At 41.1% G+C, this 15,080-nt stretch overlaps 1 protein-coding gene across 12 annotated transcripts in view; it reads right to left on the bottom strand.

Moving 5' to 3' along the window:
• Positions 1 to 14,545, bottom strand: part of LOC126407451 (pleckstrin homology domain-containing family A member 5-like) — a 116,595-nt gene extending 102,050 nt beyond the window's left edge. For 10 of the 12 annotated variants that reach the window (XR_007571792.1, XM_050072324.1, XM_050072326.1 and 7 more), the window contains exons 1-3: positions 14,383 to 14,528; positions 14,197 to 14,273; positions 11,498 to 11,555 (exon numbers count right to left, since the gene is read on the bottom strand). Coding sequence is in view for 11 of the 12 variants with exons in the window: in XM_050072324.1 (XP_049928281.1) it covers positions 11,498 to 11,555; positions 14,197 to 14,273; positions 14,383 to 14,474 (227 nt within the window). In the remaining variant the exon portion in view is untranslated. Of the gene's footprint in view, positions 1 to 11,497; positions 11,556 to 14,196; positions 14,274 to 14,382 lie in introns of all 12 variants that reach the window. The other 2 variants (XM_050072337.1, XM_050072334.1) reach the window with 2 other exon arrangements.
• Between the last annotated feature and the right edge of the window lie 535 nt (positions 14,546 to 15,080).

Here is a 15,080-nt window from a genome sequence, read left to right as displayed (position 1 = left end):
GCCCTCGTTATTCCCAATTTGAGCATCTGGGACAGCCCTGAACAGCTCAAATCTAAGGCATTTGTGCAGTTTGGTAGTCTTTGCCTCTAGTTGCCTGCCCTCCATCTGGATAGCGCATCAATGTATGACATCATATGCAAAGAAGCTATTCAACAATAATAATACTTAAACAAATTTCTATGAAGCTATTTGCCTTTTCTTATTTACAAGGTTATACTGACTAAAAACACCATGGTAACTGTTTTGTGTGCAACTCTGGTCACACATTTTCACACATTTTTTTGATGCCTTGCGTATTTTGCATAGAATTGTAAATACATGTTTTGTGGGGTTTTATTTTTACAAGAAACAGCACATTAAATAGATGGTGCTACAGTCAGACCTGGCAGTTTCAGAGAGGTGGGATACACCACACTCACTGATTTACAACGGTGGTTTAACATTTAGCTGCTGATGAGCTATTCTTAGATGTCTCGATATACAATCTTACACCTGCCAGCTAATAAGACACAAGTATTTCCTACACCCATGTCATAAAAAAATTTATTTCTACATTGAAAATGTAGGTACATTATTACAAAATGTTACCCATGTACTGACAGCACTCTTGACTGCAGCTGCAATCATCTTATGGAAGCAGAAAATACTTTATCAAGTGCCACTGACACAAGCCCTTGTGGCCCAAGCTTTCTTTTCACTAGGGAGCACTTGATTTGATGCACCACAGCAGGCACTTTAACCGTGAAGTCAATATTTCACCTGATCGGATTTAATTAGCCAAAAGGTGAAGGCCAGAACTGTGATCACTTATTAAAGGATTAAATATACAGCCTTATCTTGCATTGAATTGTATTCCGAGTCTAAACACTTGGTCACCTCTCTCACACTCTCACTTCTGTGACTGGATTTTCAGAGTTACATAATCAGGTCTGATATAAGGCTTTTCTCACAGAGAGGAGCTTGGATTATTCCCTGGAGAGGTGGTAAAGTCTGTCATAACTGTGTGTCTGACAGTTATGGAGGGTTCACAGGGACTCCCGTCGTGTTTATCCTGACAGATCAAGACCTCGACTCTCACGTCGTACAACATTCCAGGTAAAATTGCAGATAAAACCACTACAAACCCACAAAGACAGAGACGAGACTCAACGTGAGCTCATTCCCCAGATTGCCCCATAGCACTGGGGATTGTTACTCACTTTAGCTGATGTCACTCATGAAAATGAAAACAAATCCCCTATGCTTGAAGTCTAATCCATTCTTCAGATGTCTGATAAGACGCCTCAGTTTACTGATGCCCTGATGTGTCAGTGTCTGCTATGTCTGTAGCTGCAGAGGGCATGGAAAAGAAATGCTGGTATGAATAAATGGCATGAAAGTGAAACTGTTTGGAATCTAACTAATGCTATGCATAAGAAATGCTGAGAGTGTAGTGTATATTAAATGGTGAGGTTTTTTGAACTATGCTGGGTTTAGAGGCAAACAGTTTCCTTGTTCAAATTTATAACCACTGAGCTTATTCAATAAAATGTTTCAGTATGTGGCTAAAATCTGTATTTTTATAACAATCGATCAAGGACAATTTGTAATCTGAAAAGGGTTGCTTGAAGTGACAGATCAACAAAGAATTATCATCTGACTCTGACGCAGTTCCCCTGAGCTCTATGGAGCATTTTAGCATTTTTCAGTTTGACTGTTTTGGTTCATTCTCACCACTCCAATAGCGCTGTTTTCGGCTGAAGAAGGCAGCTGTTTTCAGATAAAAAAGCTCTAAAACCTTATTGCATGCCACCTACCCAGCACTAAACAACAAACTCTAGTAAACAGAGTAGAGAATTAAGCAGCTAAAGAGACAGATCTTTTCCTCAGAAGTTAATAGAGAACAAAAACAGAGCCAAAAGAAAGTGAATATTGGATTTACAGTTGCCTGGTGCCCAGAAATCAACCCAATCGGCAGAATAAATGATGGTATCGTGCATCTCTGCAAACCAGGTACTTAACAGTTGCATGTTATATAGTGGCTACACTAAAACAGAAACACAGTGGTTAATGTGAGGTTAGGTTTGGGTGCAAAAACCACTTGGTTATGGTTAGAAAAAGATCATGTATTGGGTTTAATACCAAGTTTTGGGGGCAGAATTCCCCCTATAAAGAGCAGATATGTCTCCATAAAAAACAACCCCTTTTTGTGGCACTATCCCAGCAGGAAACGCAGCAATGTCTCGGTAAAAAACAACCACTATTTGTGGCACTATCCCTGCTCAAAAAACAGCAATGGGTCGTTAAACAACATCAAGGTTTGGCTTAAAAGCCACTGGAAAAAGAGCCACAAGTCACGAAGTACACCCATGTTGGGGGCTGAAAAGCCGCATGAAACACAGCAATGGGTCCCTAAAAAAATCCACATTCTGGGGCTGAAAAGTCTTTGAAAAAAGAGCCATGGGTCACTTGAAACAACACCCACGTTTGGAAGCTAAAATGCTGCTGGAAACACAGCAATGACTCGAGAAACAATCGGTTTTGTTGGTCTAAAAAAGTGGTTCACAGCATCTCATCAAGGTATCACACCACCCACAGTCCCCTTCATCTCCTGATGACAAAGTCAGCTCATACACTGCCTAACTTTAGAGATGTTACATGTATGAAACATGCAAATGTAATGTATTTGTGGATTTTTTCCCTGCAGCCCAGCAGTCAGAAACACACTTTCAAATGCTAACGTTGCTCTGAATCTGATTAATGAGTAGATGGGCAACTATTTGCAAAAGTTTGCTGACTTTAGGGGAAACTCTCTGGCAGCATTATCATAAAATCTGCTTTGCCTGGGTTCAAACTTGTGTCTATTAAACAAACATCTTTATGTGAGTCATTATGCTACATATTAGTCACAGGAAATATGAAGCCTCCAAGTCGTTTGTACCACATCAGTCATTCTGACAAACGGAGGCTCTAATAGGTTATCAATAAAAAACATACACAGTCATCACAAAAAGCAGATTATCTTCAAGTGTCAATTAAAACAAGTGAATATTGATCCACATGGGAGCAATCCAATACTCCTACTTTAAATATGCAGTCAGCCAATGTGTGGGTCTTCAAAGCCCAAAATGAGCCAACAGCTAAACAGAGATTCACTGGAGAGATTTTTGTCATAATTGGCCAAATTTCAATTGACATGCTTTCCTCTGTTCTGAGTGATGAATTATGCAGCTGTACAAGTGAACTGCCTAATGAAAGTGGTGGTTGCAGAGCAGACTGGTACAAGATTTATATTTTAAGTTGCACTTTATACTGATGAGCACTCAGAAGCAGCAAATTGCCCTCAAAGGACGGTGAAAAAAAAATGTTACCAAATGAAACATTAAAAACTGGGCAGCGGTAAAGCAAGACTCTATTCTATAGCACTGTGAAGGTCAGCCGTTTGAGCCCACCACTGTAATTACTACTCACTCATTAGCCTTCAAAACAAGATGTCAGCCAGCTCATTGTGTAACCTGCATCAATTAGCCCTGACTTCAGCAGTTCCCTTCCTCTTCCAGACAGAATAAATGAGACAAGAATAGCGAACAAAGAGAGGGAACTAGCGGGAGATCTGCACCTGTCTGCTGATAATCATAACTTCCTGCCTCCATGAGGCAACAAATATAATCAATTTAGTAATTAGGGTCATCAGTCTCCTACCAAAATATTAAGCCTTTTGCACCAGTCAAACTGATTTCACCCCATTTATCCTGATACACACGTCTGGAAGGACGCCACGGGTCAACAATCCTCATTAGCAGACGGTGACAGGCAAACATTTTGACAAAACATTGGTTCAATTGCCCAAATCATGTCCCCATGTCTTGTTCAAAACGAAGCTTAGGTTAAAATGTGGGATTATGTGCTACAGAGATAAAATGGAAAACAAAAATCTGCCAGATGGCACAGTCTCATCAAAACGCTGTTTACGTCACAAACAAAAACAAACTGAACAGATAGAGCACTCTGGGTAGCTGTGGAATTTAATAGTAGACCCGAGAGAGGGACACTGAGAAATGTCATGAAAATAAAATGTCCAATGAATAGACCCTCTATATAGTTTGCTGCACAGACTGTACACTGCACACAGTATTTTGCTTGTGCGTAAAATCTCCAGCATCAGAGAGCCCAGCTGCAGATCTTTGCACAGAAGTGTAGTTCGATAACAGATCAGTCTTCCAGCTCTTAACTCTCCACACACAGCACAGAGTAGCAGACAGGTTAATCTAAAGGAAAAAGTGTCAGTTACTCTGATGTGTGGATTATTGTTTCAGCTCTTGGAGGACCAAAGCAGCAGAATGGCTGGGTGGAGTTTAGCGTTCTCTGATTCATCGCTAGATTCAGCAGTTGAGACCAGGGCCAAAAGCCATTGCCTTAAAAACTTGAATGTATTAGGACTAATGGGTGGGAGCTGCTATTATTGACCCATTACTCTCTCCTCAGTGAGCCGCAGTGTGTGTGTGTGTGTGTGTGTGTGTGTGTGTGTGTGTATGTGTAATGCGTATACGTACTTCAGACAAAAACAAACTAGCACATTTGGAAAGAAAAATAATAGTTAAGTTTAGGGCTACACATTACGCAAAAAAGTCATACTGCAATTATTTTTTGCAGATGTTACAACTGAGATTTAAGTCCTGATTATTTGTGGTAATGGTTATTTGCATTTCACTGAAAAAATATATATATAAAAATTATGATGATGTGATTTTTTTCTGGGGTCAGTTATGTAGGAGCTATATTTAGCCTGCGTTGTTTTTTCTCCTCGTCTCAATTCACTTCTGTAAATAACCACATCTTAATGACCACAGGAGACTGCTTTACGCATTGAGTCGGCTCGTTAGCTACGGCAACAAACTAACAGTGAAACAACCATGTCGCTCCACCATCCTCTTTATTTTCCCAAAATGAACATTTCAAAATAAAAGCTTCACTCCCTGTTCATTTGTGACATACCGTATGTAGGGTAGCCGCAGGAACAAAGTAACCTCACATATTTAACAACCTCTTCAGCGTGACGCTGAAATTTATTTCTCTCTGTGTTGTAGCAAGTCCTACCATCTTACAATGAAACAAACTTATCACAAATGAATAGTGCAAATAAGCATACTTCCTAATGTCTGGAATGAGACTTGGAGACTGGGGCGTCTCTGTAGCATCACAATGCTTAATTTCTGATGATATGTTGTGACACATTTTATCTGGATATTGCACTTGGCCACATTGAGACTTCGATAATATTTTGATTTAATTGTGCAGCTCTAGTTAAGTTGTGCAGCTCACAAATCCAGATTGGACTTACATATGATTTAACCTGATTGCCAAACATGCCCTGTTTGGTTCGGTTCAATTGAATTCAAGTTCATTTGGCCCCTAAGTGTGGTTCGTTTGGGCAGGTGTGAACACGATCTGCACTCGGGTGCGGCACCAAAATAACTAGACTGAGACCTTCTTGAAGAGGTGGTCTCGGTCTGGTTACAAACGATCTCGAGCGCGCATTACACATTGTTTAGGTTAAACAAGCATGAGCATGTTACAGTCCTGGAGGATTATTAATGTGCGCCTCCTCCTGTACTGCCTTAATATGCACATTCAGCACATCCAATGCATCAAAACATTGTTTTCTAGTTGGAGCCGCGCCTCGTTTTCAAACTGTATGGTTTGACTAAAATGAACAATGATAGCAATATAGTCCACGATGAGCAGCGCTAAAATCAACCTGCGTAGTTGTCCCTCCATTGTGACATTAGAAAGTGTCACATTTATCTTGCAAGTGTACTCTTCTTCAACATTTTGTTTACTTCCTGGATTTTTCCCACATGGAAATTCTGACCAATCAAGAGCAGCTTTCTCGCGCAATGCATTTGATCTGGTCCACTTGTAAATGCTGCCGTGAGAACACAAACCAACTCTAGGCTATTATGCAGCTTTGTAACAACATTAGTCCCTGATTCAGACCAAAGCAAGACAACTCTAGGTCTGAAAGCAACCTAAGATCCATTTGAGATCTGATCGCTCTGTCCAGCTCAAAGAACCACGCAGTCCAAATGGGCCCCACGCCCGCCTGTCAACAACTACTATTATAAGAGTTTTAAAAATGTTTTCATTATTTTTCAAAAATTACAATTACATAGGGTGTACATCATGATATTTTCTGTATTTTCAGGGACAATATTGGTGTGAAAACAAACAAATATTTCAAAAAATCTTTGTTGGTTGACAGTTTTCATACATCAGATCCAGTCAGGAACAACAACGAGGTGAGGAAGAGCCGGTGCTGCCTCACTGGTTTAGAACAATCCTGTGCATTTGGGTATTTCCACAGACGTTGTATATAGATTGAAAGCGCAACTGCATTTACACTTGTGTTCAATGTGGGCACAATGCGTCACTGACCACCTCAAGAGGTAGTTTGACTGATGGGATCACAATCCATCCTCAAGGCGTTTTGGGTGCACTTTAACCTGTACTTTCCTGCGGTGAAGCACTATCCGTTTGAAATCCGATCCACCAAAACACATTTTAAGGCAAGGTGTAAACAGGGTCAAAGGGTATGCACATTTTCACTGCTTGCCTTCCTGTCTGACTGAGAAACAAAACAGTCACAACACACTGGCTTTAGTCACACGTCTGCCTTTGAATGAAATAAACAGGCTAATAGTTGCATATTTACACCTCCTCATTACTGGCTAGTTGACACATACTGAAGTTCCTCAAACTAAAAAGCCGTGCTGGCATCGGGCCGCCTGCAAACAACCCAGCAACTCAAAAGAGACTGCTCAGTCTGAGGAGAGCAGTAAGCCATGACTGATTCAATTAACATCTGCGCTGACCTTCACTCACTCAAAACTCACAGCGCCATAAAATAATCAAATCTTGTGACGGGCTATGCCTCTTGTCCACACCATCACACTAACAACCTGCACCTTCCATCCTCCCTAACACATCCTGTCAGAGGACAGTCTACGTCAGCACAATCTGCTCCTTGATTCTCACACTGTGTAGCCTGATGGTAACAGCCAAGCCACACAGGCAGCATGTGAATGGGCCAGATCCTGTCGCAGGCTCAAAGACCCGAGTCATAGAAATGAATCAATGATTCAGTCTCTGTAAATCTGAAAACAGGAAGAGGATCCTTTTGCTTTAATGTGTTTGCATCTCATTCATGCACATTAAATATGCAAACACACAAACACCCTAAACTTGCAATACTTGACAACATTAGATTGATGACAACGTAATGATAACTTACTGTAAAACATAAGGCATCGACTTGTCCAGCTGCCATCAGCTAATGGCTTTGGACAGTTTTCAGAGGCTTTTATTGGCAGCCTCTCATAAAGCCTCAAAAATGTCCAGAGTACTGTCCAAGATAGTTATCACATAAACTTGTCAACAAATCTCCATGTCAAAACAATGAGTCACAGTGATATTAACATGCATGGTTTTACATTAACCAATTACTCAATTTTAAGTACATCTTCATTGCTTGAGACTGACAAATTGATCTTGTGCCTCAAATTGACCACGCTTGTTCATCAGAGCACGCAGCCAGCTCAATGACACAGAAACACACAGCGCTGGCCACATAACCAGAATTCTAAAAGCTTGTGTTAAGTAAAACAACAAAGAGGACCCTCATGGGCCAGGCCCAGTAAACAGCCTGGGAGAATCTTACTAAAACAGTCCACACAAGCCAGACTGTGGAAGCCTCGGTCACATGTAGGCTGATAATCTGCATTTCACCCACAAAATCTGTATCGGCTTTTATCAACATTTAACAGCAACCCAATAAGTAGTCAGTACAGTACGTCGTATGCCTACTAGTATGATCTGCAGGCCCACAGCATATTAAACTGCATGTAAAACTTTCTATGCTGACAACGTAAAATGCATTTACACTTTAAACTGGAGCTCACAGTTTAGCTTTCAGGAGGTTCCCTCTATGCAGTGCTCAGAAATAAACAGCATAGGTAATTACTATAGCGAAGTGACATGCAGCACAAATGAGTGACAGAGAGGAATTGAGAATTAGATGAAAATTGGAGGTCTGAAGCACTTTTCACTGTTTCTGCCTTTTCAAACAAAGGACACAGCTATTACAGGTCAACACAAGGACATGTGCTGGGGCTGTTTCTCTGTGTTTAAGTATTTGTTTAGCCGCAGTTTAGAACAGGCTCCGTTCAACCAGCTGAACACATGCTTTTGTTTACAGTTTGTTTATCGTGACTGTTTCTTGTGCTTACAGGTGACTACAGGATTCAGCATGTGGTTTACCTGCTTCTTTGCAGACAAACAAATAAAACCTCTTTGCTGAGGGGTGGTGCATCAGCTAATACGTGGTTGTTGTGTTTAGTTTGTTAGATAATCAGTAAGCTTCCTGCTGCTGTTAGGATGACTTGAGCTGATTTTACATGTATGTAATCACACAATATTACATTATCTTAAGCGCCACCAGCTGAGCTAGATTATATATTTATCCATCATAGTATAATATAATGTTTTGAAAAAAAATTACAATCTGAACTGTCCATATACTGTATATCCCCATAATCACTACAGTCTACACTATTAAAGCTGAGGCAGGCAGTTTTATTTTGGCATTGCTGGGCAGAAACCCCATATTAACCTTTGAGTATACTGTAATTCAAGTGGGCTGAGATAAAACCAGACTTCTGCACTTCTGCTTGGCTCTGTTTTCAGGCTTTAGAAAATCTATCCCATGGCTGAAGACTTTTGCCAATCAAAGGTCTTTTCCAAGAGAGGGCATTCCTATTGGCTGTTCTACAAATGCACATGCAGATGGTGAAAGCCTGATTAAATGGTGGAGAATCCTACAGAGACACTTCCTATGTCAGCATCGTCAACTACAGCCTACTCTGCAAAGCAAATGGACTTATCAAAAAGAGAGTCTTAAAAAAGAGTCTGACAATAAACGAAATAAAACATGTGTCACTACCAGCAATCGTAAAAGTGATGGAAATAAAATCTTGCTCATAGTTTAGCCTTCTGCTAACTGGAGCCACATGCTGATAATAATAACAATAATAATGCATCACATTTATATAGCGCTTTTCAGGACACTAAAAGACGCTTTACAGTGCTGAAAAACATCAATAATAATAAAATAAAAATGAAAAATGACTGTTGGAAACTAGAGAAATGCCAGTTTAAAGAGATTGGTTTTTAACAGTGATTTGAAAGTCTGGAGGGAGCCTGCATTTCTGGTATTGAATGGGAGGGAGTTCCTGAGGGTTGGGGCAGCAGCAGCGAAGGCTCGGCCCCCCAAGGTTCGGTACTTGGTGATGGCTGCAGCTAGTTAAAGTTAATGTTGATGTAGCTAGGTTGAGCTTCAAACCACAGTATGTCCTCTGCATCACTCCTCGCCACTACAGACCACCTCGCCATCAGGAGAGCAGGCAGCAGCCCCGGAGACAGACTCCCAACCTGCAGCTACAGCATCTTGAACTCAGCTAGCACCGAGGTGAGCTGACAGCCCCGAATCCGTAGCTGCCGTTACACAGGTTAGACCCAGCTCCGGTGCTGGCCACCAGTCCGCTGTGACTGCTCAATTGGAGTTTCTACAGCTGCAGTAGTTGTTCATTTCTGGGGCTGCTGCCCACCCTCCACCTGGTGAAGCAGTCCACAGTAGCGGGGAGCAAGCAGGGAGCGAGGGGGAGGGACTGTGGGGTGTGGTAACTAGCTAATTCTTGTCTCATTTGATCTACAATGAAATATGATCAAATAAATCAAAGTATGGAAAAACACTAGGTATGACGCACGTGCATATGGCTGTGCTTGTCTAGTGGGAGGGGACTGAATTTTCAAATTCTGCCCCTTTTTTGCCCTTTCCAGAAAACTACCTACCCCAGCTTTATTCTCAGTTAAACCTATGTACAGCAGGTTTATCTATCTATTTTGTACACAGTTCAGTGACCTCTTCTGACAGTGACGTAATTTGTAGAAGGCACAGTAACTGAGACTAAACCAAAGCTGCAAATTCATCTGCAGCTTTTAAAGACACAACAATTAAATTCAAATTAAACTTCCGTCTAAACTGTAGCAAATGCGCAAAACCAATGTTTTTTCACATGCACAGTGCAGGCTGCATGCTTTGTGGGGGACAGCATGATTAGTTTGAAGCTTGTTTTACAGAGAACATTACCATGTCAGTAGGCTGTGCCAGAATCACAGTGATCAACTAATGAATGTGGTCCCCAAGTCAGTTTTGCACCGAGAGGCTGTGATAAAATACGGGAATATAAAATTACTGCCTTTCAGTCGGACTGCCTGGCAACCTGCCACATGACGCTCCTCAAATTCATGAGGAAGTCAAAGACAGAGAGAGGATTCAGTGAGGATAATAAGACATAATATCCTAAACTCGTAGCCTGTATATTGCAATGTCTTAAATCATACAAAGGCATTCTTGTGTTTTGGCAGAGAAATTCATCCGCAACATATCTAAAAACTGTTGTGTGAGAAGAGTATTTCACTAGGACATACGAAATAACAAAATTTTTCAAGCTATATCCTCGGATTTAAAACATTCTGGGGACAGATGATGAATCAGTGCTGACTGAATGACAGCGCCTGTGATCTCTTTTGATCAGTTGCATGCATCAGACATGGAGGAGGGAAGGGAAGATGTAAAATGTACTGTATTTCGGGGACTTTGTAACATAGCCAACTTCTAATGTAATTCATGTACATCCCAGTCTTCAAAAAGACAGGGGTGCAAACTGAAAGAATCAAAGTGCTTTAGTGGACATGGAGGATATACCACATTTCCTCCTGCCCACATAGCACCAACAAATGAGCGCACTGTGGATGTGATGTTCAAACAAAATCAGTGGAGGGAGACTTAAAATAAAAAGTCTTTTCAAATTCCTGTAATACCGTAGCTTGGCGCGTACCTCAGAAATATTTTCCAACACCTACTTAAAACAAGTGTCATCTTAAACTGTGAGCAAACCGTATAAACCTAAACAATGAAGATAACTGTTTTTTGACAAATTATTAACTGTCAGAAAAGTAGAACACATTATACTCTGGCCCAACTGTCCAAGTAGGCTCAGCTCTTAGTCTGAATAAATACAAACAGCTCACAGGAAGACAGCAATGACACGTTGCCCATGTCTGTCTTGTATTTGCACAATGTTCCCGTGTAATCATTAACTTTTGCGATAGGCTTCTACAGTACAGAAATGGGGAGTAAAGGTTCCAAATTTATAACCATGCCATATTTATGTCTAACACACAGCATGTTTTCAGGAGTAGCCCAGCATTTGGTTTAGGTTCCTTTGAAGTGATAATGCTGGTGATAAACAAATTCCTGTTTGACACTTAAGGCATGCTGCAGTCGTGGTGACATGCAAAGGGGGAGTTCTTTGGAGTCATATGGTCTGCTCAAATACTGTGTGTATGCTCTGGGGTTATGATGGGTGTGTGTCTTGTGGAGGGAGGGTGTTAAACTCACTTGATAAAGCACCGTGCACCCTCGAAAGTATATCCTTCTTCCCATCCAGTGGGTAAGTCTGTGAAAGAGGGAGAGGTGGACAAAAACACGTGAACACAAACTGATGAAACAAACAGAAAGTTTAAAATCAACCAGAGCTATGTGCTCCGAGCTGTCAATTCACACAGTGAGCTACTACAATTAGTCAATTAAACTACTACCATTTTGAAAATCAATGTTTCCTTTCTACATTTTTCAAGTACGAATGCCAAACATTTGCTGGTTCCACTTGGCACTTCTTCAATGTGAGGATTTACTGCCATTTTAAATATAACTAACAATAAAATATCCCTGAGTTTTGGACTGTCTGTTGGAAAATTAAGCCATTTATAAACTTCACTTTTAGAGCTGCAACAAACTCTTCATCATTATTATCCTCTGTAGAGTTGTTCCAACATTGATACCAGTATTGGACATGCCTCCAATGCTGCCTAAAATGCTGGATCGGGTATTGGTGAGTATGCAAGTCAGCGCGCCAATCCGATACCCCTTACTTAAACTTTAAAGCAGTTTCATACCCGGATAAAACAACAGTTTTCTCAGAAATAATTTCTTCTTTGCTGCTCTAAAACAAAGGGTCAAAGAGGACCCTCATGGGCCAGGCCCAGTAAACAGCCTGGGAGAATCTTACTAAAACAGTCCACACAAGCCAGACTGTGGGAGCCTCGATCACATGTAGGCTGATAATCTGCATTTCACCCATAAAATCTGTATCAGCTTTTATTAACATTTAACAGCAACATAGTAAGTGGTCAGTACAGTATGTTGTATGACTACTAGTATGTTGTGTAGGCCCTCTACAAATAAAACTGCATGTAACATTTTTATGCTGACAATGTAAAATACATTTACGCTTTAAAATTGGAGCCCTCAGTTTAGCTTTCAGGAGGTTCCCTCTATGCAGTGCTCAGAAATAAACAGCATAGGTAATTAACATAATGACATGCACCACAAATTAGTGACAAAATAGATGAAAATTGGAGGTCTGATGCAGGGTTAGTAATATACAGCTCTCTAACATTTTATTTCACGGCAATTGTATCGCATCGGTTCTTGGTATCGTCTGATATGAAAGTTCAGGTATCAGAATCGTTATCAGGAATGAAAAAAGTGGTATTGAAACATGTCTGATCATTTGGTTTTTAAAATGGTGGAAAATAGTAGAAATGACCCCTCACACTTTCCTAAAGCTCAATATGATGACTTCACATTGCTAGTTTTGTCTGACCAGGAGCTAAAAATTCAAAGACATTCAATTTACCATCACATAAGACCTCACAGAAAATCCTAACAATATATAAGCTACATATTTCGCTTTTTTGCTCAGAAAATTACTTAAACCAGTGATTCCCATCTGGTCTAGCCACGGGGTCCAGATACGGGGTCCAGCAGTGGCTGCATCCTGGAAATTCTGGCTTCACTTTTGTACAGTGGGAGTAAGTACAGACGTGTCGTCCATCTTTATATACAATTTATGGCAGTGGTTTCCAACTGGTCCAGCCAGGGGGTCAAGATTTCTCCTTAGTCATAAGTTCAACGTCCACACAGTTTATCATATACAGTGTCGTTGGCCATGTCGTCAAGCTAGTCTGCCGTCTCTGTCAAGTAACTGTCAGTCAATCATTCACCATACAGCAGGAAATGACACTTTAAAATACAAGCTATGTACCAGAAATTCACTCTACTTCAAAGAACAGTGTGTTTTTTTTTACAAACTTTACACATTCGCAGGTCACTTGTGGTCTATGCAGAATGGCACCATGACTAACCAGTTGGGGACCACTGACTTAAACTATTACTCAATTATTAAAATAGCTGCAGATTTCCTTGCAATTGACTAATCGATTAATCAACAAAGTATTTTAGCTCTTAGAAATTCTGGGCATTTTTTTCACTATTTCTGATATTTTATAGACTAAAAATGATTGTTTGTTGCAGCCCTACAGAGATGCAGCAGCCACTCAATAACATGAATGGGAAAGCTCTGCAGAGACTTGAGAGGAGGCTGCTACACAGTTAGTCGCATAACGTCACCAGCATGATACATTGCAAGGAGCTAGTTTTTCAGTGTAACACACTGCGTTGAAGATTTGTCAATGGCTTTTTGTAGTGGTGAGGCAGGGGAGGCTAATTGTGTAGATTTACAGCTAACATCACTAGCTCCTGTTGCTGTATCCTGCATCCTACCTGTCAAACTGGCTTTGTGTCTGATAGTACATGTCGTACAGGCTTTGTGGTGAACAGAGACCGTCAATTTATTAAAAAAATAATTAAAATGTCTTCTATATGTGTGTACATGCTGAAGGTTGATGGGAAAACTCGTCCTTTTACAAGTTCACGCGTAGCTAACGTCCACTCGTCAACTTCACTTGCTGACCAGCCTAAAAAAAAAAAAAGGAGGCTGAGGCTCACGAGGAAGTGGCACGAGCAGGGCAGAGGTGGGCACGAGAGGGTTCACTTGACTTTTCACAGCACCACCAGCGCCAAATAACCCACTCATGCATTAAGAAACACAGCATGCATATCACAGCCTCTGTCTCTCCCCCACTGTGGGAAGTATCGGTTTGAGGGATACGGTCAACAACAACACATGACGACGTGAGGCACGAGAGCCGTTAAACATAACAGAGAAACTTGACAGCCGTTAAGTGACACCTTACCTGGAGTTTTTCTGTGCCCGGTTATTACCGCCTCGCCACTCACTGGATGCAGCCAGGTTGTACTCTTGGCTTCTTCGCTGTTGAGAGACAGAGGAGGGAAAATGCGTTCATTATTACACGGTGACTTTGTTCGAAACACAAACGCGCAGAAATGACTTGAGCCGTTTTCCGTGAAGGGATAGTTACTTGATAAAGAAGACGCGTCCATCCCGAGTAACCCCATAACTCCAGGAAGAAGGGAGACAAGAAATCCACTCGGGTTGTAGATCCGCCGCCATGTCTGGCAATACTGTATGACAATCGCGCGGCTCCGCTCGCGCAGGCAGCGCGTACACGGAAACCTTGGCAACGGCGGATGGCTGAGAGGAGGGCAGGAGCCCAGCGGGTAGGGCAGACAGGTACTGTCAATTAATCTGTCTGGGACACGATTTTATCAATATACATCTTAAATTTATAGAGTTAAACTGTGGAAAACACCCCCATTTAGAAGAAAGTCAGTTTACGGTAAGATTAAAGACATATTTGAATATGATTTCAGCTTGTGGAGGACAATAATGCATAAATGAACACACTGTTTGCTGCTATTTAAGCTATTTAACTAAATAAAACAAACAAACATCCCAACCCTGACCTATTACTGGATTATCTAGAAGCCGTTTAGCCTTTCCCTCGGGCTATTTGTTTTTATTTCAGGATGTCTTTCTCCAGCAAGCTACCTGAAGATGTTGGCTAATTCTAGATAGCTAGCATTGCTAATGATTGCTAGCTACTGTAACAGACTGTTCTATATTGTATGTCCCTCTTGAGTTGCCAAAGGGCAGTAAAGGTTTTGGGGTGACAGCTGTGCTGTTTAAAGTGGTTCATGCATGTGTGAGAAGTTTTGG

The sequence above is a fragment of the Epinephelus moara genome, chromosome 20 (assembly GCF_006386435.1).
Source record: "Epinephelus moara isolate mb chromosome 20, YSFRI_EMoa_1.0, whole genome shotgun sequence".
Taxonomy (NCBI): Eukaryota; Metazoa; Chordata; class Actinopteri; order Perciformes; family Serranidae; genus Epinephelus; species Epinephelus moara.
Note: the sequence above shows the minus strand (reverse complement) of the source record. Positions and strands in the feature narration are given on the sequence as shown.